Genomic DNA, 26,036 nt, shown 5'->3' on the forward strand with positions numbered 1-26,036 from the left:
TGAGCTGGCTAAACAACTGAGCACAGAGAGTTGTCATCAATGGTGCAGAGTCCAGTTAGTGACCTGTAAATAGTGGTGTTCCCCAGGAGTCAGTACTGGGTCCACTCTTATTCAGCATCTTCATCAAAACCTGGATAAAGGGATAGAATGGACCCTCAGCAAGTTTGCTGGTGATACCAAACTGGGAGGACTGGCTGACACACCAGCAGGTTGTGCAGCCATTCAGCAAGATCTGGACTGACTGGAAAGCTGGACAAAGAGGAAGTTAGTGAGGTGCAATAAGAATAAGTGTAGAGTTCTAAACCTGGGAAGGAACAATACCCTGCACCAGTACAGATCAGAGGTTGACCTGCTGGAAAGCAGCTCTATGGTGAAGGACCTTGGAGTGCAATAAATTATCCATGGGACAGCAATGTGCCCTTGTGGCCAAGAAGGCCAATGGTATCCTGGGGTGCATTAAGAAGAGTGTGGCCAGCAGGTCAAGGGAGGTTCTCCTCCCCCTGTATTTTGCCCTGGTGAGACCACAACTGGAGTACTGTGTCCAGTTCTGGACTCCCCAGTCCAAGAAGGACAGGGATATACTGGAGAGTGTCCCACAGAGGGCTAGGAAGATGTTTAAGGGACTGGAACATCTGTCTTATGAGGAAAGGCTGAGTGACCTAGGGCTGTTTAGTCTGGAAAAGAGAAGACTGAGAGAAGGTCAAGAAGAAGGTGCTACTCTGTTTTCAGTGGTGTCTTGTGATAGGACAAGTGTCAGTGAACACAAAGTAGAACACAGGAAATTCCACCTCAACATGAAGACAAACTTTACTGTATGGGTAATGGAGCACTGGAACAGGCTGCCCAGAGAGGTTGTAGAGTCTCCTTCTCTAGAGACTTTCAAGATCCATCTGGATGCATTCCTGTGTGACCTGCTGTGGGTGATCCTGCTTTGGACATGATGGGGTTGGACTTGATAATCTCCAGGGGTTCTAACCCATAACATTCTATGATTCTATGACAGCTAATTGATTAATAATTGAGTCTGATGTAATATCACAAATGTTTAATCTACTGCTCACTAGATCAGTGACTCATCCTAAAGCTGGAGCTTGCAACTATTGAATTTAGAATTATTTGCATATTTTTCTCACAGTTTTTTTTTCAGGATAAACAAATTATTGGTTGTAGGTGCATGTGATTGTGATTACTACAGTTTTATTTTATTCATTTACTTAATTGGCGCATGATTGTTTAAAATATTTTCAATTTTTTTCCATAGTTTGGCTTTCTGAGCTTTGTTCAGCTTAAAGCTTAAACAAACAAAATGAATGAAGTAAAGATAATTTTGGTCACCTCTAAAGTCCATTTTTTTCAAGTCATAATTACCCAAATGTGTTTAACTCTAATCATTCCAATCAATATAGCTCAGATGTCCTATAGTATTCCTATAGTATTTTTATAGCAGTACTGCTAATATCAAGGTAATCGCATCTAGTCAAGGCCTGCTCACTGATTTCTTTTGAAGTCTTGTGTGTCCCACACTACTAACTCCAGATGATCAATGGTAGGCCAAAAACAAGACTTAGTTTCTTCTTTTGCCCTGTACTGGTCCAGAGTGGATGAGGTTCAGAGTCACAGGGGGGGTTGCACTATTTTACACCTCATTTGCACAGAATAATGTGATCACAGAGACTACAGTAACAATGAAGTAAGACTCCACATGGGTGCACCTGCATGTAAGTATGTATTTGTTTTATGCTCCTTTCAAGGGATCTGGTGGGTAGATGAACATTTGGATATACCACAAAAGTGTGGTGTTTATTCACTGTAAAGTACTTGTTAGTCACACCTGCATTTAACTTTATAGCAGATACATGAGAGTGAACGCCACACATTTCTTCAATACCTGGATGCTAGGCAACAGACTGTCCTTATAGTTGCTACTCGCAAAACCAAATCCTGAGTACTGCTCCCACCACTGCACCAAGGAATTTACCACAATTTATGCATAGAGCTGCCAGTCATTAATCCCAAATACTAGCCATAGAGGCATAGAAATGCACCAAATTCTAAAGACCAGGGATGTTTTTTATTTGTACAGTGTCCCACAGGGCCTTAATTACTTGCTGAATTTTTGGTCAGTTAGAAACCTCAGCAGTATACCCTCCTACCAAAATAACACTGATTCTGGAAGCCATAGCTAGAAGCATTCTTATCCTTATTCACTTCCTTATTGTTTGGGTATTAGAATTTCCTAGTACATGGTCTTGTCTCTGAACACAGAATAACTCTTAGTTCTTCAGAAGATGTTATTTCGCTCATTTTGCTGTAACTTTCCACATCAAATTGGGAAGTTTGGGTATGACTGACAGTCTGAGTTCTGACTTTTCAGCAGCAGCAAAGCTAGTTGTGTTGGCCTCTAGGCTCACTCTCATCTGTAATGTGTATGGTTAGGCTTCACTCTATGGCTAGAACGAACTAAATATTTTATCACTAAAAATACAGCTCTTAAGCTAGGAAAGGCTGAAGACTGGTATCTTTGTGCTCCTGTCCCATCTCACCTACCCTGCTAGAGGACAGAGGTCACAGTGTCTTACTTGCCAGAAGCAAGGCACTCCTTCAGCTCATCTGGAATCCAGCAGTGGGAGACACTGTTGGTGGTCATGAGGCATCAGTGCTGGCTGTCTCCATGATGGGGGAATTCCTTCTGTTTCTCTGAGGGATTTGGAAAGCCCTCATAGTGCCACCACACAATTGCCCTGGAATTCTCCATGTCCTTTGCAGTGCTCAGTTGCCAGGATAACTGAGCTCCTGGTACTGTAGTCCTGCTACTCTATATTTACCTTAAAGAACCACTGATCTCATATAAAATCCAGTTTACACATTTGTATCTTAAAGGCATTAAACTTTTTTTTCCTACAAGCATTTCAAGACAGAGAACAGTAACTCTAGAACAGCTACCATGCTGGCAGCGCACACAGCATAGCGTACGACAGGTTATGCAGTGAAAGGTGTAGTATATCCACCCAGCTACGTACCATTCCCACACCAGGTCTGCATGAACACACAGTCAGTATGTAGCATGTAGATTTCACTAAGGATAAAACTTAAAGAACCTGTGATGATTCTAGCAGGACTGAAATGCCCGTTACATAATTTTAAAACAGATAAATATATTATAGGATCAATACCGTACATTAAGGTAAAACAGTCTGAACCTGAAATGGTTCTGTGTCCCTACCAGTCCTCAATTACTGAAAACAAAACCTGCCCTCCCCCCAAAAATAAAACCAGTACAAACACAGAATCCTCATTAGAAAAATCTCAATGCAAAAAATATGTACACTTCTATCCCCTTAGGCTATAATGATGCAGTTGTACTGTACTTTACAATGCAGCTCAGCTGCTGTCAGGCTTACCTAGCATGACTCATGGTGAATCATGGGCAAAACTGTTTATTAGGGAAAGGGATGCCACCCACATAGAGCAGCATCTTGAGTTATTCACCCTATTGCTTCCCCCTCCAAGTAAAAACACATTTGTTCATATTTGGCATTGCAGCCATTCTGTTAACACAGACACTTAGGTTATTTCTGTATGTTTCTAATGGGGAGGCTTTTCAGTTTGTTAGTGTTGTAATATAACTAACAGTCAGGACCATCTGGTCAAATTTTATCTCAGCCCTCTCAGAGCAATTCCTCATCTGCAGCATCGGGGAGGGGAGAGGTTAGTCTTATATGATACAATTAGTCAAAAAATAATAATAACAAGACAGAATTACAGCCTCACTGTCAACAAGAAAACAATAGCCAACAGGAAATCAGCATTCATGAAACAAAGCATAAATCCAGATACTGAAAGATGTTCTAAAAACAAACACAACTTACTGATTCCAGTAAGAGCTAAGGGTGTCTCCAAATTGGTAAATTTGTTAAATTGTGGAGGGTTTAAACTATGTCAAATAATTCCTTTCACTAAAGCACAATACTGCTCATTTTTTAAAGCTACCAGCATTCATTGTCAGTGTGCTGCAAAATTCCTGAGCACCAGAGGACAGCAGAGACAAAGCCTTGGGAAAAGATACAGGAAACTTTGTGGCACCAGCTGGCAGCTTTCCCTAAAACAGTGTCAAGAGGTAGACAGAAGCAAAGAAATTAGTACCTTCTTGGGCTATCATTTTCCCAAAGCATTCAGATCTTATTCCCAAATAAAAAGACCCTGATATAGATCAAGGGAAACACTTCATCTTTATAGACTTCAGGTAAACATACCTGGGATTTTGTGAAGGGTTGTGTAATCTCTGCTACTGTACCTATATTCATTAAATCACACAGTTTTGCTTCCCTAATAAGAAACCTTCTTATCTACTTAACAGCCACTTCGTATTTTTACTTTTTAATGAAACTCTTGATGGACTTTTGAGGGCATTTATGTGCTCACTGAGAATAAACACAAGTTACATTTACATTTTTGAGACACATATTTTTATCTACATTTATGGCAATGAATTTAGAAATCTGCAAGCATAAAAAGGTAAGGGAGATAGGTAGCTTCATCAAAGCAGGCTATAGTTTTAAGAGGATCTCAGCAGGTTAATTTCAGTGTAGCACACTTGTGTGCTGCATCTTTGTTCTATCTTACTAAAAATGTGCAGGGCACAAATGTGCATAGTCAAATTCAGAAATAAAAGAGACCATGTGGAGAGCAGTAATACTAGAGGAAAAAACTATAAGCAGAAATGAAATTAAAGTGAAATATTAGGCAGGAGCCACCTGGGACCAGGCACATTTCTAATGATGTTACAAGTATCTACAGTGACTGAAAAAAAAACCATCAGGTTATCATTACAAATTTTATGGGACCAAAGATCTGTACAAATAGCTCCACATGAGAACTTACCAAAAAAAAAAAAAAAAGGTAGAAAAGGAAATATTTTAATTCTTTCTTTTAAATAATTTGAGAAGTACATCTCCTGTTCCTCCAGAGCACTAGAACCAGATCAAATTGCTCACCTGAAACTGATTACTTAAATATGTGCTGAACATCCCGTTGAATCAGAGAGCATAGAGAAAGATAAAAGACAGACATCTTTATTGAAAGACAGGCATCTAATTGTTCTGGCATCTAATTGTTCTCTTTAGGGGTTTTGTTTTTTATGTTTATAAGTTGCAGATGAGAGCATTTTTATCTCTGGAGCTGCTGAAAGTTTGCTTCAGTTAAAAGTATGAAAATGCTTTGACTTACTTGTACAAAAACATTATAGAAAGGCAGTTGTATCTTACTTCTTGCTATTGCTTTCATGTGCAGGAGTACTACAATCTGTAGGTGCTACCACAAACTAGATAGTAGTAATTTACTCAGGGCATAGTAAACTAAAATGTGTTCAGACTGCTGTTCACAAAAATACTTATTTCAGAAAGTTGAATAGATCACACTGTATTCTAAATAGGAAGGAACACCTTCTTTTAAGCATCAGCTTCAATGACTGTGTGGTCACTTCTTTCACCTCCCTGCAGGTGACCACGAAGTTAAGGGTAAACAAAATATTACCATCTTTGCCTGTTAGGATTGCACTTGGAACTGAGGACTTTTTAGCTATGTGTTCCTGGAGCTCAGTGTAGCTTTTCAGTGAGTTGGAATTACAGTGCTAACAATCGAGCTTACAGCGGCAGTGTGTGAGCAGTCTGAAACTTCGTTATGAATGAAGCTACAATCATGTAGAATCCAAGGTCCTAGTGCTGCAGTGAACTCTACTGGACAGTCCTCTACATCAATGTGAAGTTCACTGTGGCAGATCCAGTGAAAAAAGAGTCAGTGGCTTCATTGCTTCTAGTCCAGCAACTGTCATCTTACTCTCTGTTGTTCTCTCTCTGTCTTGGCCTTATTAAATTCTTTTGTTTAAAACCACAACCTACTTGTTTTCTGTCTGCATCTGTTTATTTAATAGAACTACACCCCACAAAGCTGTTGTCAGGTAAAAGTTCTGCTCTCCCTACAGCAAAAAGGAGAAATTCTTTCTCCACATCTCATTTTCGTTCACCAGTCAAGGATTTCACACTGGTGCTGACAGTTGCTGCCAGAGCATTGCTTTTTGGGTTTACAGAGTATTAAACTGCAGCTTCCCTGAAAAAAAATAGTAATAATTTGAGACCAAAGAGTTTTACACCTGGTTTTGTCTAAAGATCAAGAAATCAGATGAGTTTTGAACAGTTTCCTTCTGATTTTTTTTTAAATTGAACAATTTTTCTTTCATGAAGAAACCCATACAAAACCATGTCCTTTCTTTTAGGCAATGCTGGGACGAGGGAATGGAGAGTCCTCAAGAAAGAAAGAGGAAGAGGAAGTTCAGAGCAAGCACAGACTGATCCCTTTTGGAAGAAAGATTTATGAGTTCTACAATGCTCCCATTGTTAAATTTTGGTTTTACACAGTAAGAAATCTTTCCTGATATAATACTGCTGTTTAGACAAATACTGAAACTAGATTAAGGTCAATACTACTGTTTGGACAAATGCTGAAACTAGAGTAAGGTCATCTAGTGTGTTTCATTGAACACCTGCATCTGCTGGTTTTGGAGGGTTTACCCATAAATAATTTTATAAAAATCTATTGTGGAGGTCAGCTTACACTTGCAAACCTGTCAAAGACTGCTAAAGACTAATATTTAATTCAGGAAGTCCATAGTTAAAATTTGAATGACCGTTATGTTTTTCTATGGCAGATTGCTGCAGTCAGTACTCCCAAAGAATTCCCTATAGGAGAATTCCCAACAGGAGAGTTCCCAATACTTAGGCCAGTGGGAGGCTGGGCTGAATCAGGATATTGAATTGTATAATAATTGGTGAAAAAAAGAAGCAGAGAGAGCACAGCTTTTCTTGGAACATTTTCACTTTGTTCTGCTTTTACCAGTCTGAAGAGTGTCTCTCTGGGAGAAAGCATTTGTGTTAGTGCCTACAAGATAACAAAGACACAAGTAGCAGCTAGCATACATTTTGCAGGGAAGAAATATGTCAAATCAGTATAATTTCCCAGTGTTACAGGGGAACAGACCTTGCAAATGCAGCAGGGGGAAAAAAAAAAAAAGAGTATGTTTGTTACTAAAACAAGACAGTATCAAAAACTTTACAAGGTATTCTCACAGATATATTAATAGCTGCTATATTACATTTACCATGTGCATACAGAGCTTTTTGGCAATTAGTCCTCAAGAGAAGATATTAATTATTCCCTATCAAACTGGAAGCAGGGATTGGAAAGGATTCCATTAGGGATTCTCCTACATGAGGTGCTATCTGTTATTTTCATTCAAGAGTTCAATGATGGAGTAAAGATTAGTTAATAAGTTAATAAAATAGGAAGTGGAATGAGATCACATAAAATTAATACAGAAAGCCATCCTTTCAAGTCTTCTTGGCTGGAATATCCCAGTTCAGTTTCTGCATCATGTGACAAGTATGGACTGGTTTGAAGGTGTGGTGGGTTGGAAATTCCTCCCACCATTAACTTTACCAGACTAGCTCAGTTTGGAAGCTATATTTACAAGCAAAACTACAGTCTACAATGGAATGCAATGAATATATACAAATATACAGTATTTACAATATTTACAAGGATTTACGATTAACAAAAAAGCACAAAACCCACCCTGGCCAGAAGACCAAGGAAAGCTGGCCATCTGCCTCCCTCTCTCTGATTCCCCCTGATTCCCCTGGCAAAAGGAAAAAGAGAGAGAGAGAAGCAAATAAGGTTCATACCAGACCAAGCAGTCAAGGTCAGCAGAGGCGTGTTAGAAATCCTCCCAGCAAAAAAAAGCAAGAGAGCAGAACACACTGTCCCACACACTGCTAAACAGAACTTAACATTGTTTTGAGAAACAAATATTAAGGGAATTATCCCTCCAATGGAAATCTTTAGAATAATCATTATTTTCCTTTTTTACACCCAATAGTGATTTATTTGCATTCCTACTACTTTCTCCTCGAAATCTGTGAAAAATCTTGAAGGCATAGCCTAAAACCAACACAGAAGGACACAAAAAAACCCAGGAAAAATGTTTCAAGTGATCTGTAAAACATGTCTTAAGAAGAAAGATTTAAGAAAGTGAAATTGTTTTCTCTGGAAACGGAAGTGTGCAGAAGGAATAGCAGGGACAAACAAAATGTAATAATCTCCAAATCCTGCTGAATAGGACAGTTTAAATTGCAGCAAGGCATTTTAAGGCAAGATGTTAGGAAACCATCTCTAACTGCCCTGAGAAGTACTGTCATAAAATGTGTAAGAAGGTGGTAAATTTTCCGTTATCAGTGATTTTTATGGCTATCTTATCAAAGCATATGTCCACTATGGTACACTGTAATTATTGCTGCCTCAGCACCATGGAAGTGGCCAGATGATTTCAAGTGGTCCTTACCAGTTGTATTTTCCACACAATAAATCACAACGAATGCATCCTTCTTTAAATGACTTCTTAAAAGAAAAAATGCCTTGCTGAGATCTGGGAAATGCTAGAACATCTGGGACTGCAAGAACAATTCACATCAAAGAAGACTAAACTGTAGCAGACAGCTTATGCTAGCAAATAGCTTACTCCAGTTTGGCAGCTTGGAGCAGGTACTGGCAGAACTATGTGGCCATTTAGCACTAATCAGGCAGATTAATCTAGAAACTACTCAACAGCAGCCTAGTCTCATTATCAGTCACAGTATGTATTATGCATACCCAGAAAAGTCTTTACATTGTAAACAGAAAGAAGCATCTCACTGTCTGTTCAATTCTGAAATAGAAGGAAAAGATCATCAATCCATTTCCATTTATACCTGTTCCTACAGTTTTATATCCTAAGGCAGGTCTCAATCAGGGTCAATTATTAAAGTTTTATCTTGGAGATTATCTTGAAGAGCAAATAAAGGTTGCAGTGCTTGACCAAATAGTGGGGTATATTGAGAAACTCCTGGAGACTAAAAGCAAAATAATTTTCAGAAAAGGATTTAAATTGCCTATCACTTTTTACAAACACAGAAGCAGAAATACTAATCATAGATTTCAAAATAAATCCTCCAGCCATCGAAACTGATCCTGAAAAGAAACCTTGAAGGGTCATTGTTATAGGAGACTCCTTACTGAAGGGAGCAGAGGGCCCAATATGCAGACTGAACCTACTTCATAGAGAGGTCTGCTGCCTCCCTGGTGCCCAGGTAAGGACATTGTACGTAAAGTTCCCAACCTTGTGAGTCCTTCAGAGTACTACCCACTTCTGGTCTTTCAGATGGGTAGTGACAATGCAATGATGAGAGACTCACAATCAATTAAAAGAGATTTCAGGACCTTAGGGCAACTGCTAAAGGGATCAGGAGCTCAAGTTGTGTCCTCCTCTAACACCAGTGATGGATGAGGAAATATATAGGAAGAGCCAAGAGGTCAATTCATGGCTCAAGGGCTGGTGTCATCGACAGGGCTTTGGGTTCTACAATCACAGCTCCATTTACAAGGCACCAGAGCTGCAAACAACTAATGGGATGCACTTGTCCCAGAGGGGGAAAAGGAGCCTGGGGCAGGAATTGGCAGGGCTCATTGATAGGGCTTTAAACTAGATTTGAAGGGGGAAGGGGTTAATAGTCTCCTGCTGGCCAGTGACAAACAGAGGGGCAGCTCACCAGAGGCAGAGGGATGGAGAGCTAGTGAGGGCTCTCAACTTGCTGCCCTGACGCAAGCCATGAATGATGCACCAGGACACTCTGAGGAAATCAAGGGGAGCTGGCACAAGAGGAGGACAGGGCCAGCCCAGCTGAAGTGCCTCTAGGCAAATGCACACAGCTTGGGCAACAAACAGGATGAATTAAGAGCCACTGTGCTGCTGGGATGTCATGACATAGTGGCTATTACTGAAACTTGGTGGGATGATACCCATGACTGGAATGTAGGGATAGATGAGTACAAGCTCTTTAGGAAGGATAGGCAGGGAAGGAGAGGAGGAGGTGTTGCCCTCTATGTCAGTGACCAGCTGGAATCAGTGGAGCTCCACCTGGGGAAGGATGAAGAGCTGGTTGAGAGTGTATGGGTTAAAATTAAAGGCAAGACAGGGGAAGGAGATGTTACTGTAGGGGTCTGCTACAGGCCACCTGACCAGCAGAACCAAGCAGATGAGGCCCTCCACAGGCAAATAGAAGCAGCTTCCAGGTCACAAGCCCTGGTCCTCATGGGTGATTTCAACCACCCTGACCTCTGCTGGAAGGACAACACAGCAAGGCACCAGCTATCCAGGATGTTCCTGGATTGCATAGATGACAACTTCCTCCTCCAAATGGTAGAGGAACCAACAAGAAAAGGTGCTATGCTGGACCTTGTTCTCACCAACAGGGAAGGGCTGGTAACCAATGTGAGGCTCAGAGACAGCCTTGGCTGCAGTGACCATGAAGCAGTTGAATTTAAGATCCTCAGGGCAGCCAGGAGGACGTAGTCTAAGCTTATGACCCTGGACTTTTGGTGTGCAGACTTTGATCACTTCAGGGATCTGCTGGCCAAAGTGTTGTGGGACAAAGCCCTAGAGGGAAGAGGGGCCCATTTCAGCTGGTCAGTATTCAAGGACCACCTCCTCTGTGTCCAGGAGCAATGTATACCAACAAAGAGAAAAGCAGGGAAGAATGCTAGGAGGCCTGCCTGGATGAGCAAGGAGCTGCTGGACACACTATCAATTAAAAGGAAACTACAAGGAGTGGAGGAAAGGACAGCTGGAATGGGGGTATATAAGGAAGCTGCCCGAGCAGCAAGAGACCTGGTTAGGAAAGCCAAAGCACAGTTTGAATTGAATCTAGCCAGGGAGGTTAAAGGGAACACTAAGAATTTCTATGGGTATATTAATGGTAAAAAGAAGACTAGGGAAGGTGTGGGCCCCCTCAGAAAGGAAACAGGTGAAATGGTCACAAGTGACCTGGAAAAGGCTGAGGTTCTCAATGTCTTCTTTACCTCAGTCTTCACTGCAAGGGCCTCCAGCCACACTCCTGGAATAGTCATGGGAGCTAATGGCAAGAACTAGAAGGAAGAACTGCCCATCATAAGTGAAGATCAGGTTCATGATCACCTGAAGAACCTGAAAGTGTTCAAGTCCATGGGACTCGATGGGCTATACCCACGGGTACTGAGAGAACTGGCAGATGAGGTTGCTAAACCCTTCTCTATTATATTCCAAAAGTCCTGGCAGTCTGGGGAAGTCCCCACTGACTGGAAAAGGGGAAACATTACTCCCATTTTCAAAAAGGGGAAGAAGGAAGAACCAGGGAACTACAGGCCAGTCAGTCTCACCTCTGTGCCTGGTAAGATCATGGAGCAGATCCTCCTGGAGGCACTACTGAGACAGAAGAACAGTGAAGAGGTGATTGGGTACAGTCAGCATGGCTTCACCAAGGGCAAATCCTGCCTGACAAACCTGGTGGCCTTCTATGACAAGGTCACAACATTAATAGATGAGGGGAGAACAACTGATGTCATTTACCTGGACCTGAGCAAAGCCTTTGACACTGTCCTGCACCACATCCTGGTCTCCAAACTGGTGACACATGGGTTTGATGGGGAGACCATGAGATGGATAAAGAACTGGCTTGATGGCCACACCCAAAGAGTGGCTGTCAATGGCTCCATGTCCCAGTGGAGGCCAGAGACAAGTGGAGTCCCTCAGGGGTCAGTCCTGGGACCAGTCTTGTTCAACATCTTTGTTGGTGACATGGACAGTGGCATTGAGTGCACCCTCAGCAAGTTTGCTGACACCAAGCTGTGTGGTGCAGCAGACACGCTGGAGGGAAGGGATGGCATCCAGAGAGACCTTGACAGGCTGGAGAGGTGGGCACAAGCCAACCTCATGAGGTTCAACAAGACCAAGTGCAGGGTCCTGCAGCTGGGTCGAGGAAATCCCAAGCACAAGGCCAGGCTGGGCAGTGACTGGCTGGAAAGCAGCCCTGAGGAGACGGACTTGGGGGTGGTGGTGGACAAGAAGCTCAACATGAGCTGTCAATGTGCACTTGCAGCCCAGAAAGCCAGCCAGATCCTGGGCTGCATCAAGAGAAGTGTGGCCAGCAGGTCAAGGGAGGTGATTCTCCCCCTCTACTCAGCTCTGGTGAGACCCTACCTGGAGTACTGTGTCCAGTTCTGGAGCCCCTATTCCAAGAGGGATATGGACATGCTGGAACGTGTCCAGAGAAGGGCCACCAGGATGATCAGAGGGCTGGAGCACCTCTCCTATGAGGACAGACTGAAAGAGTTGGGGCTGTTCAGTCTGGAGAAGAGAAGGCTCCAAGGTGACCTTCTTGTGGCCTTCCAGTATCTGAAGGGGGCCTACAAGAAAGCTGGGGAGGGACATTTTAGGATATCAGGTAGTGATAGGACTAGGGGGAATGGAAATGGGGAGATTCAGACTGTCTGTAACAAAGAAGTTCTTCCCCATGAGAGTGGTGAGAGCCTGGAATGGGTTGTCCAGGGACGTGGTTGAGGCCCCATCCCTGGAGGTGTTTAAGGCCAGGCTGGATGAGGATGGGGGGTTGGAACTAAATGATCCTTGTGGTCCCTTCCAATCCTGACTGATTCTATGATTCTATACCTTCCATGGTCCAAAATACAAGAAAAGATACTTTAGTTACAGCTATTGTAAGATAGTTAAAATAATTTGATTATTCTGTATCTTCCTATCTGCTGTTACTCTACAGCTGTATTCACCTTTAGTCTTAAAATACTCAAGAGTAGGTTACATGTGGGAATATTCAGTAACTAATGTTTTGGTTCAGCAGAGGAGCAAAAATAAGGATGACTTTCCCATTTTAACTACTAGCTTTAGGCTGAGAAGCTAGCGGGATGTGAGAGGCCACATTTTTACCTCTCATGAGAAGGAATAACGGCAGAGGGAGTTGAACCCCAAGTAAGAGTCATCTTCTAAGCACGGAAACAGCTTTGACATAAGTTTTGCATTTTGGGACCATTTCATATTATGATTATTTAGTTATTGGAATCGGTAAAAAACCTTGAAACGCTTTCCTGCTGTTACAGTTTCCAGGTTTGTCCCTGACCATAAATAAGTATTCAAGTATTTTCCACAGAATGAGATGGCATGCATATGAGAGCAGGGAGAAACCCACCTTAGAATCTTCTTTGAAGGTATTCCTCTCCTTAGTTTCTTCAGTTACTGCCCTGAAGGGTGAAAATGGAAGCCCCTAGCTCTTTGTCAAGTCATGTCAAAGCAAGAAAATGAAAGTTCAGCTTCTTGTGCAATCAGAAAGATTCAGGAGTACCAGCACAGGCAGCTGTACTGAGTACAGTGTGGGATCAGGACACCCTCCTGGAAGGCAGTTACAGCTTTGGGGAGGATGAAGAAGGGTTTCACTTACTATCTGAAGGGCTTCTTGCTTAGTTTAAAGTGGTGCAGTCTCAGCATCATCTGAATGCCCCATTTGTTCCCATATTAACTGCTGAGCCAGATCAAAATAGGAAATTTTCTGGTAATTAATAATCAATAACATCTAAGAGGAAGGGTGTTAGGTAACAATTTGACATGGCTTTTGCACTTTATTAGAGGGTATTATTTCAGTTAGGGAGGTGTCCACTCAAGTTTTGCCAGGCCAGAGTTTGTGCTGTCTCAGATGACACCCCAAATGCTGACTTAAGTCAATACTGCTCCCTGTTTCCATCAGGAGTGTTAAAGACCTGAGCATTGCAATTCATCAACACAACAAAATGAAAGACAAATGAGATAATTTCCTACTCTCTTTTATGTAGGTGACAGTGGTTCAGCTGTCTTCTCTGTACTGATAGTTTTGGCCAATGTAAAGAATTCTCTTGTGTCCTTCAAACCAGCAAATGGAGTAAAAGCCTTTAGCCTCTGGATTTTGCACAGATCCAAAGTGAAGTGCTGTAACAAATACAACAGCACTATAAAACCTGTTCTGTGAAGTTCGGAACACTGAAATAATCCTACCCAAAAGTCTCAAGCCCCTCTATGTCCAGCCACAACCAATCACCCTTGCTACAGCCCACGCTCCAGTGTGGCACTTGGGTTTCTCTTAGTTTTATGAACTTCTTGGTACAATTTGCCTGTCTTGTACTTGACTATTTCCTTACATTCAACATGTAAAGAGTAAGGAGAAAAAGAAATTAAAAATGTAATCCACACTTCCAGTGTATCAGAAATTGGGCCAGAAGGCAGATGTATTAAAGAAAGAAAAGCCAAACAGTAATAGATGACAAGTTTTCGGAATAACTAAGGGAAATAGAGGCATGGCTATGCCTGTCTGCATGCTGCAACAGTATGAGAAGGAGTAGCAGTGTTCTGGAGAGGAATCATGGTGTAGGTTAGGTCAGGGTATAGAGTATAGGGTAGGAAGACCACTATCAATGCCTGGGACCTTCTGGACTCCAGACAAGGATTGTACAAAAAGGATTTTCAGTGTCAGAGTCTGCCTAGATGAGGTGAACAGGGAGAAAAAACACAGAGGAGGAAGGTGTGATAGAAGCAGATGAGGGAGAAATCTTTGCATAAATAACTTAGTTTGGTAGCTGGCATAGTGCTGTCAGAGTTCTCACCAGTGTGGGATGATCGAGGGGGTCTGCATTAATACGATTTTGTTGGGTAGGCAGATGTAGCTGGAGGATAGAACGTTTGTGCATGTATTTTGCAGATTCCTCATGTATGTCACTTAATGTGAGTTTCTTCATACAACCCAGGGCACAATCTGATTGTTCGTTTTTTCTGTTTAACCCTGGATGCAGTGGAATTAGGAATATCGAATCATACTGAAAACAAAAAACAAACAACAAAAAAACCCCAGGGTCACTTATATAAATATAGTGATTATTGTTATTCGTTTTGTTTCTTTACAGCTGGCATATATAGGCTACTTGATGCTGTTCAATTACATAGTGTTAGTGAAGATGGATCGCTGGCCATCTACACAGGAATGGATTGTCATCTCGTATATTTTCACTTTGGGAATAGAGAAGATGAGAGAGGTAAAATCACCACAGCCAAGAGACATAGGCTAAAAATTAAATAAACATGAGGGGTTTTCATCTGATTTTGTTATTTTTCTCATGATAATTTTTGATCAATGGTCTTATCCTAAAATTGTGGGGTTTTACAGAAAAGCAGGTGGATTGTTAAAAGCACCACACTAAAAAAAAGTCTATATTTTTTCATTTCAACATGAATATTATCTCCCTTTCTTCCTCTTTCTCCAATGATGTTTCCTCCTTTCAATCTTGAACATCTTGCAAATTATGTCAAGCAATAGCACGCATCTGCCTAAAGATGCTATAGCAGACGTATAGAGCAGAGACAGAGCATTTAAGGTGTCTCTCAATCTATAGAGAGAGTGAAGTTGTTTTTGCCTCTCATGGCCTCACCCACAACAACCATTGTGCCTTTTTCACTTGGGCCAATGCGCATTTATCCCACAACGACACCAGAGGCCAAATTCAGCCCTGATGTGAGTAGGTGCAAGCCCCATTGACCTCAGCTGAAACAGCACATTTGTACCCCTGGGCAGAATTTGTACCGCCTGCATTTGTATTTCCTACTCAAATAAGTTTGAGGACTAGACCCAAAATGCTCCTACAACAGCCACTTAGACTTCAAAGACAAATTTCAAAGACTGCACTGTAAAGCCTACATTATAAATAAAAAGAACAGAGGCCCCAATTGTGTGACCTATAGCAAGTGTACTCCACCCACCAAAAGAAAAAGGAAAACTGGCAGTAGCTACACAGGAACTTTGCAGTACTGATGGAGATAAAGCACCACTGGCTCAGCAGGTGAGCAGCTGCTGGCAGGAATCATGCAAGCCATTTTTGTCTAATTACTCACCCCAAATTGTCCTTTCCACAAAAGTTTATCAAGAACATTTATTGTGGTGGATTTCTAAGCAGATGTTGGAGATTATTCATAGAAGATGAGCCTAAAATTAATTCTGAAAATGAATAACAAAATAGTAAGAATGGCATTCATCTTTTTAAGGAACTGGGTGAGTCTGCTCAGATGTTCTCAGGCTAAGTATAGAAAATTTAAACAAACAGCTTGTTAACACACTAAAAATTATTCATAGAAATCACTTGAGGAGTACTTTCAGCAGTAATTCGAGAAAACAGTCAGGCCTCCCAAATAATCTTGCAAATAGAATGATGATAAATTCAAAAGGTAAGATAAATTATTTCTTGACAGTTTGATACACATTTTAGAAAAAAATTCTTTAATCTACAGACTCTTTAAGTATGACTCTTATGATGAAATATGTTTCTCCCTCTATTCCAAGACCTTAAATTGGATTGGTAAATTTGAAAAACAGAAATATGTATTTCCTCAGATTTCAGGGAGATTATAGAGCAAATGAGGTTTTCATCCTTTTTTCTTTTAAGCATCTTGCACATAGATATGTGGAAATGGAAGATTTCTAAAAAAGATCAGCTGAGTACATAAGATATTTATAAGATAGGGGTCTATCAACTTTGCTTCTTACTTGTGTGGCACATATCTGTTTACTATAGATTTCTTCAAACTTAAATTAAGATAGCTCAGCTCCTTTTCCGTCCACGTCCTCTGTCTTTCAGATATTGATGTCAGAGCCTGGAAAACTATTACAGAAAGTAAAAGTGTGGCTCCAGGAGTATTGGAACGTTACTGATCTCATCGCTATCCTCCTGTTCTCTGTCGGAATGGTGCTCCGTCTGCAAGACCTGCCGCTGCGGAGCGATGGCCGAGTGATCTACTGTGTCAACATCATCTACTGGTATATACGGCTACTAGACATCTTCGGAGTAAACAAGTATTTGGGACCATATGTCATGATGATTGGGAAAATGGTAAGAAAATTTTTATTGGTATGTTCTTGACTCAGTGTCTTTGGACAGTGACATCACTGCACGTTTATGTGTTTTTTTTTTTTTTTTGCACATTAGCATTTTCATGTTAGCTGGAAATCCATGCTTTATTGAATCAAAACCCTAGCATAGACCTCCTCAGAACTGAGGATTAGACTGCCCCTGTTCTGTTAGGTGATGTATTGCTCATCTTTCACGGAGTTCTCCCTTCAACAGCAAGACTACCCACCCTATGCCACTGTGTCTCATTTGCAGAAAATACAAAAGATGCTAATTCCCAATTACATGTAAAGGAAGGTGGTTTGTTAAGGTGAAAAAAAATAATATTTGGTACCTTGAGACTATAAAAAAAAAGTGTGTTGTAAGAGGTGCAGTATGTTCCAAACTATAATGGTTAAGCCTGTGATCTTTCTGTAGTATGCTCCATATCCACATGTTCATCTGTCTTTCCTGTTCAGGTGTGTCCTTGTGAGATGAGAAATCTATTTGCAACCTTTGTCCCCTGACCACGTCACATGTATACAAAATGCAGGCATTCATGTAACACTAAATACATACAGGAAGATTGAGAGATATTTGCTTCCAGGTGTATAACTTTAGAATCTTTGCCTTTTTTATTTTTCCACAGAAGTGTTGCATTAAATCAGCATTTTGCTCATATGGGTTAAAGAAAATAACTGAGTATACAGATGCACATGCACACGTCCCTGATATTTGAGTACCTGCACATGTAGCAAACATACATGGTGATGTCTTATATGCAATTATTCAGGCATTGTTGTGTAAATTATGACTGTTTCACACATTATATGTTTTAAGAGTTCAATTTTTAAAAGGTAGAATGAAAACCTTGAAGCAGGCATTCAGTTAAAAAAAATAAATAAAAATAAAATTAATAAGAGTTAGCAGTAAAGGTAGAACGAAAACCTTGAAGCAGGCATTCAGTTAAAAAAATAAATAAAAATAAAATTAATAAGAGTTAGCAGTCTTATTGCTGTGTGGACAATAATCATCAAGTCCTTAAAAAAAAGACATAGCTACCCTCCTTCCTCACCATCATAAGAAAAGAGATCAGATATGGATGCATGAGCTAAAATCCCTCCTTGATATGACGTTAGTCACAACAACATCAGTGATTCCAAGCAGGTATAAATCTGAAATGAAAAATGTATGTCCAGTTAGGCTTCCCAGCTGTGGTGCTGGCAAAGGCAGTCTGAAAAACAGTTCAGTAATAAACAGATTTTCCATGAATAATAAAGTTCCTCTTTTGGTGTTATAGGTGGCTGGTAGGAACCCACCTTCACCAATAGTATAAATGGTGGTTTCTTTTTTTTCCTGGCTTCAACACAGAAAGGAAGTGGTTGAAATCAGTGAAATAATATAATTTCCATTCCTCCATCAAGCACATGTGTGGACAAAAAATCGAGCCTCCCTCCACTTTCTATGGAAAACAAACACAGGAACATCACAGCCTAGCACAGACTCAGAGAGTACTGAATTTAACTGCCAGAGTACTCTGGAGGTGCGGGCAACTCTTACAAGAGGGAAGTTCTTTTACATCATGCCTTCCTGTTATTTGATTTTCATGCCTCGTCCAGCTTTCCATGCACTTAGCAACACTAATATATACACTTTGCCCACACCCACAGTACCCAGCTGGCTTGAGTTTGAGAAATTTGCCTCTCGCATCTGTTTTCTGGCCAACTAACTCCCCTGTGTAAGGGCCAGCCCATATATATCATGCACAGACTTGCCTGGGAGCTGTACCTGCATGCTCCAGGATGCTCCCTTGTGTATTTCTGTTTAAATCACATGCCCATTTACCTCCGTGGGTTCTGTCATTTTTATTTCAGTCTTCCAAGTGCCATTTAATACTATGGAGAACGTAAAGTTTGGTATAACTAGTTCTACATAGCAGTCCCATCACAGCTTTTGAATTCCTCAACAGACTATGTTTAATGTCTGAGCTTCTGTTTTAAGTCCTAGACTCAGGAGGAAAAAGATTACTATTTCCATCTTTACAGTTCCAGAAAGTAATTTTCTCTTCATCTACCTCTATATTGCATTTAACATAATAGCTGCAATAGATTTTACCTTTGTGAACTGTGAACAAATATGGAAGAGAAGTTTAGCAAGGGGCAGGAATGGGCTTGAGCAGTTTAACAGCAATGGGCTAAAGCAAAGGTGAATACAAAAGGAGAAAGCTGAACAGCCGAGTTTATTATTAGCTACTAACTTGAGTAACAGAATACTATAATGTGCTTTTCTGATATTTGTATGGTGGTAGATGTGCTGTCATTTTATTTGGTAATTAAATGAAATCACAGTGGCATGTGGATAAGGAATTGGCTGGCTGGTCACATCCAAAGGGTCGTGCTCAATGGCTTGAAGTCCAGATGAAGAGCAGTGACAAGTGGTGTCCCTGAGGGGTCCGTACTGCGACCTCTGCTGTTCAATATTTTTAACAGTGACATAGACGGTAGCATTGAGTGCACCATCAGCAAGTCTGCAGATGACACCGAGCTGTCTGGTGCTGTCAGTACACCAGAGAGACCTGGACAAGCTGGAGAGGTGGGCCCAGGTGAACCTCATGAAGTTCAACAAGAGCAAGTGCAAGGTCCTGCACCTAGAACAGAACAATCCTCACTATCAATACAGGCTGGGGTATGAGGTGATAGAAAGCAGCCCTGCAGAAAAGGACTTCGGGGTGGTGATGAATGAGAAGCTGGACATGAGCAGGCAGTGTGTGCTTGCAGCCCAGAAAGCCAATTGCATCCTGGGCTGCAGGAAAGGATGCCTTGCCTGCAGATCCAGAGAGGTGATTCTGCTACTTTAGTCTGCTCTGGTGAGACCTCACTTGGAGTACTGTGTCCAGCTATGGAGCCTTCAATATAGGAAGGAGGTGGACCTGATAGAGCGGGTCCAGAGGAGGGCCACAAGAAATGATCAGGAGGTTGGAGCACCTCTGCTACAAGAACAGGCTGAGGGAGCTGGGGTTGTTCAGCCTGGAGAAGAGAAGGCTCAGGAGAGACCTAATAGCAGCCTTCCAGTACCTGAAGAGGGCCTGCAGGAAAGATGGAGAGGGACTGTTTACAAAGGCCTGCAGTGATAGGGTGAGGGGCAATGGCTTCAAACTAGAGAAGAGCAAATTTAGATTGGATGCTAGGAAAGAGTTCTTTCCCATGAGGGTGTTCCACCACCCTCATGGGAGGTTGCCTAGGGAGGTGGTGGAGGGCCTATGCCTGGAGATATTCAAGGTGAGACTCAATGAGGCCCTGGGCAACGTGATCTAGTTGAGAAAGTCCCTGCTGACTGCAGGGAGGTCAGACTAGATGACCTTTGGTGGTCCCTTCCAGCCCAGACCATTCTATGATTCTATGTCAAGAAAACTAGAGGAATGCTAGTTTTCTTACTGTGTGGGAACATCTGCATTTTTGTAGCTTCTCTGCACAGGAAAAGGAAATAGATCCCTCTTGTTTATTAAACTGCATCAGCAGTTTCTCATTTTATGACCTTTTAAAATAGTGACTAGTATTTCTTAAGAATGATTGAAATGTCCTTATTAAATTAGCAGTTGCAATTTGACCCTACAAAGGTCAAAGGGCTTGATACAATGCCCACTGGAGTCAGTGCAAATTCACTCATCTATTTCACTGGAATTTAGAAAAGCTACTGAGATTTTAGATATACAACCAAAGGAGGGAAAACAAATTTGCTATGAAAGTTGCTACCAAATACTCATTATGCTTATTTGCTTGCATGATATTTTAAAATAGGCATTATGGTAGATCATAATCATGTTATAAATTTCTACCTTGATAAGGTAGAGAAGAAACGAGAAAGTAAATTTCATATCCAGATTCCTTCCCTAAAAGCAATAAGAACTAAATGTAATTATGCAATTTCTCCATTTCAGGGTGTTCTCTGAGCTACAATGATCTGAAATTCCTCTTCAATCAGGTTTTCTTGAGAGATTAATGCTCTGAACAATGTAGGAATGCTGCTGATTCACTTGTCTAGTTCTTTTAAATCTTTAAGTCATTTATTCTCTTCTATCCCCAGGTTTTTTGGGTTTGGTTTTGGGTTGGGGTTTGGGTTGTTGTTTTTTTTTTTTCACATTCAGTTTGCTTTATAAAACATTTCTGCTGTACCTGCTTGAAGCCTACTGCTCTGCTCTCTGGAGAGTCTTTTCTAGCACAGCTCCTCTTCTAATCTTCAACCTTTATTCAGCACTTCCTAGGATTACTGTCCCACTTTTTTCAGGATAATTTTGAATGGGTAGGCACTGTTTGCAAGCACTAATTAAATTTGTGCATATGCTCATGAAGCCTTCAACAATGGAGAAGAATAGAAGAAGGGAAGAGCCAAGTGTCTCTGTTATCTGCATTTATTTTTTTGTAAATATGGTCTTTGTCAGCCTTCTCCACCAAGCTAATTTCTCATCCAGCCAGTATCACAGCTTTCCTTTCTCTCTGGTTACCACCATGGTGTCCCTTATGTTGCAGTAACAGGCTGTTCTGCCACCCGTTACTCCTTATGTTAGATGCAGCTTTCTTCATTTGGTCCAAGACAATGATTACCAGTTAACAAAATAATCCATGTCAGTCCTTTTGTTTTGGTACAGTTGCCACTAGGTGCCTATAAACAATACATCATCTCATGACCCTTGCCCAGACTAGGCTGCAGAGTATACTGAACTTAAATTCTTGTTCTTGCAACTGGTATGAGCAGATGGTATTTCATATTTTCAAGCCTATTCGTAACATTCAAATTTTCTTTAAAAACAACACTGGGTCAAAACAAGGACACAACAGAACAGCTTCACATTGAAAATTAAATTTGCTATGTGTAAGACTGCGAATAGCTTTTCAAAATTTGTTTTTGAAAATTCTAATGTTTACAATTTTTTTTTCAGCATATGGTACTGGGAATGTGGACAAATAAGTTACTCTAATTCTTGTTCCTTTTCTCTCCCTTTTCCTGTCCTTGCATTCAGATGATAGACATGATGTACTTTGTCATCATCATGTTGGTGGTTCTGATGAGCTTTGGTGTTGCAAGACAAGCTATTCTCTTCCCCAATGAGGAGCCTTCATGGAAGCTGGCAAAAAACATTTTTTACATGCCTTATTGGATGATCTATGGGGAAGTATTTGCAGACCAGATAGACCGTAAGCAAATTTATGATTCTCATACTCCAAAGTCAGGTATCCAACTTTGATCAGATGATGTCTTACTAGACCATGTGTGTGTGTGCTCAATAAATGGCTCAGAATAGAGGAATTCCTTCATCACAAAGAATGGTCACAAAAATATTTTTTCAGCTAATATTGCAGTGTCAGTTTCAGAACATGTTTCTAGCGTCACTTCACAATTATTTAACCAGAAATCTGTAATGATAAATTACCATGCATAATGGCTTACAATGGTTTCTTCCTACCAGTTGGATGACAGTGATACCCACTTAGATATCCACCATGACTTTGTTGGTATAACAGGGACATAAAAAGTCATTTCTTTTGGGTTTGGCTTTGGCTTTGGCTTTGGGTTTTGTTGTTGTACATTTATTTGATTTTAGACCTAAATACTTTTTACCTAGCTTCATAGTGAGCATCAAGTCTAATAACACTGGGCTAGAGCTTCAATTCCTGCACCTCATGAGGATCTAATCCAATATGTTTTCTTTCCTCTGTTACCTATTTCCTGTGACCACTTTCACCTTAAACCATGTGATGCAATTTTTGGGGGACAGTAGACCTATTACTAGAATTTTGCTTTATTTACTTGTTTATTGGAAAGCAAGATTGTGCTCACATCAATGCAAAGAGAAAGAAAGCCAGTATTTCATGTACTATCTCCTCAGGATTCATCTGGCTGTTGTTCAGTAAAATGCCAGTTTTCTATTTTAAAACAAACCTCCTGGTGCCACCCAGTGCCTCACACCAAAGGCGAGAGATGGTCATGAGAAATCATGAGGTAGATGAACACACTAAGAATCACAATGTATCTTTAGCAAACACTGGCATACAAATGATTTTCATTATTCCTACTTAAATAAGCATAAGCCTTGGCAGCATTCAGAAGTAAGCTTTTTCCCAGTAGCAGATGGCATCCAGAGCTTAAAGTTTAGGATATTCCTTTTTATCGTATGTGCCACTGTAATAATTTTTTTTTCTGTATTATAATTAATATTTCCTGGCAGTGGTATCTTCAAACAGTGCTGTAACTTATTCAAAGTGTATTTACAGGTTCAATTATTTGGTTGTGGGTATTACACTGAACATATAAAGACAGTTAAATGATTCAAGCACAGATCTAACATTTCCAATACAGCGAGTCAAATTGGAAATAAATCTGTGATCTGTGGTTTCCCATAAATGGGATTCTGTGGCAGATTAGCTGGGTGCTTATGACTTGCACCTCTGTCTGGTATCTTCCCAGATGTTGTGCCTATAATTCGAGTAGTCCTCGGTTCAGAGAGCACTTGGGAGCCTCTCTCTTGTGTGCTCCGTTGCTGGGCTCTAGCATCTTCTGGGATTCAGTTCTCTTGGAGCTTTATTAGTATAAATGAAACTTTTAAATAAAATTCTATGTGATTGCAGAGTTTTTATGCTTTTCCTGGCTCTGTAGGAGTTTCCCACAAAGGCTGTGATTTACATGGATGATTCTGAAATTAGAACAAACAGAACAGGTTTGCACAAAATAGAATAAACAATACCAATGTTTTGGGGGGGAAGTTCTTTGTTGCTTTTTTTGTTGGTTGGTTGGTTGGTTTGGTGTTTTTTTAATCTGTATTCTGGTTCTGTAGCACAGGCAATGTTTTTAGCATTGTTAGACAAAGGCAGAGGATGACATTTGTGCACAACCTACACACAACTTTGGAAGTCTTTCTGGCCATGTTGCAGTAGTATTCCCCTTCTTAGCACTCATCTGAGATTATATTTTGGATTCCATTTTGTTGGATATTTTAATGTAGGCGGAGGAAGAGGGAGAAGGCACTAGAAATAAAAGGAAAAAATACAAACATTTACTATAAATAATAATTAAAATACCAGCAGATTTGAGAGACACTTCACAGTAATTTTCAATGTGGCTGAAGGCAAGAAGAAATATGTAAGGTCACAAAGCAACTTTTTTCAAGTATTGAGACACTGTTCAATTCCCTGGATGTTTCTGCTGATGAACAGAGCAACAGTGTGAGATTCAGAGTTCCTGGAGTTCACTATTTTCTATCATCAAAAACATGGATGGCCTTAGGCAGCTTGCTTAGCCTTTTTTCCGGTATTTACCAGCCTAGCAGGTTGGTATGATTGCTTAGACATTTGATTAAAAAAATTATAAAATTAATTCACATCCTTTGGGTTCAGTGTAGATCAAAATTGGATGGTGATAACACAGGGTGATGAAAGTGCATTTAAAATATCCAGACTGGGATAATTTTTTTTAATTAAATTAGACAAAAAATAAAACAAAAAAAGATGGGTTGGTTTGTTAGTTAATACACACTTAACGGTTTCCTTATTCTTTAGAATTGAACATATGAACACATTCTGCAGTTTCTCATGATGTCCAAAATGTTCAAATTCTGTTGTAAAAGTGATACCCATTTTTACACTAGAAGTTTTAATCAAAGGCAAAAATCTATTTGGTAACAGAGCAGTTCAGTTATGCACTTTTCTCTCTCCATTATCTCTCACAACTGCTTTGGAAGTGTGCAGCTGGGGGAAGAGCCACAACGCAGAAACTTCAAGCATTGTTTCCCATGCCTTCCACTCAATATGCAGTAAAAATGGGCAATGCCCGTGTCAGTAATTACAGTAGGGAAACAAATTCTTCCCAAGCTCTGCCACCACATTAGGCCTGAAACACACAGAAGGGTGGGTTACTGCAGTTTGCTTTGCAACTGTTTGCTGGCCAGGAAAGAGGAAGGATTAGCTATTACAGCAGGAAAGGCCTGTACAGGAAACTGTAAATGGGAACCAGGAAGGAAAAATGAACATAGGAAGAGATTGCGGTAAAGGAAAGAAGAGATGAAAAAATTTGCTCATCCACAGATGTCAGGATGCAATATTTGAAAGTTGATTGAAGTTAATGTATGTAAATGAAATTAAAACTCCAGCCATCTATTATTTTATAAAGCCTGAGTTCAGGACATAATGTCCAACTTTTATCCGGTGGCCTGCATCTATCAGACTGATTAAGGTTTTCAGTTACCTGAAATATGCAGAATTTGCTGCAGCAAATATTAAATTAATTAATTAAATATTCTATGTTTGGGGTTTTGGTTTTGTTGTTTTGTTTTTTTTTTTTTTTTTGTTAAAGCAAGGCAGTAATGTAAAAAGATGAGTATGCTTTCATACATGTTAAAACTGTACTTTGAAAAAGATGGGTATCACAATATGTTCCTGCACATACCACAACAATCACTGATTTTCTCCAAACGTAATTACAATATGCAAAGTGCGTTACACACGAACGCAGGTGCAGATCCCTCAGGAACGAGGCACAGCACCCAGCAAGCAAAAGCTTTGGCTCTATGGAAAGTATAGCCTTACCTCAGTGGGAGCCCCGGGACACTGGCATTAATCAAATGGGTCTCAATGCAGTGGAACCCTGCTTGGGAGCAAAGCACAAGGGAAAACACTGAAGGGGTGGATAATAAAGCTTGCACTGATCAACATTTCATACATATACAATGTCCTGGTTTGCTCATTAGCAACCTCGCTGATGTAGTGCAGTGGCTGTTGTCTGAGTTCTGAGATCTGCAGCTGGCCATCCTGTTGGCACTCATGCTGGGGTGTGTGCGGAGAGGGAGAGTGAGCTGCCCCATCTTGCTGTAACAAGGAGGTCAGATGTGTTTGGGATTCTACATACTAGGATGGGGCAACTAAACTGTCCCAAGTTATCTTAACAAAGGCTATGGCGTCCTAGAAACAGAATTCTAGCTTCTTACATATAAACAAGCATCTTCATTATCTAAAAATAATATCATATCCTTTTTCATAGAAAGAGTAACTTCTGTTTCTACTTTCCTCAGAATAGTTCATTTAATAGCAGGGGAAAAAAATCATTTAAAATTAATGTTGTAGTTTAAAGGTGGAAGACTTTCAGTGACGTGAAGTCGAACACAGGCTTCTGCATTTTGGACACACATCACACATTTCCTCAATCAGCTGAACATGTGAAGACTAAAGTAGTGGCTTAGG

General features: G+C 40.6%; 1 protein-coding gene across 1 annotated transcript in view; it reads left to right on the forward strand.

The window, feature by feature from the left end:
* TRPM3 (transient receptor potential cation channel subfamily M member 3) overlaps positions 1–26,036 on the forward strand; it is a 302,338-nt gene that overhangs the window by 263,384 nt on the left and 12,918 nt on the right. The window contains exons 20-23 of the mRNA XM_054397381.1: positions 6,272–6,412; positions 14,839–14,967; positions 16,561–16,812; positions 21,827–22,037. Of these exons, the coding sequence (XP_054253356.1) occupies positions 6,272–6,412; positions 14,839–14,967; positions 16,561–16,812; positions 21,827–22,037 (733 nt within the window). The remainder of the gene's footprint in view (positions 1–6,271; positions 6,413–14,838; positions 14,968–16,560; positions 16,813–21,826; positions 22,038–26,036) is intronic.

Source organism: Indicator indicator, chromosome Z (genome assembly GCF_027791375.1).
Source record: "Indicator indicator isolate 239-I01 chromosome Z, UM_Iind_1.1, whole genome shotgun sequence".
Taxonomy (NCBI): domain Eukaryota; kingdom Metazoa; phylum Chordata; class Aves; order Piciformes; family Indicatoridae; genus Indicator; species Indicator indicator.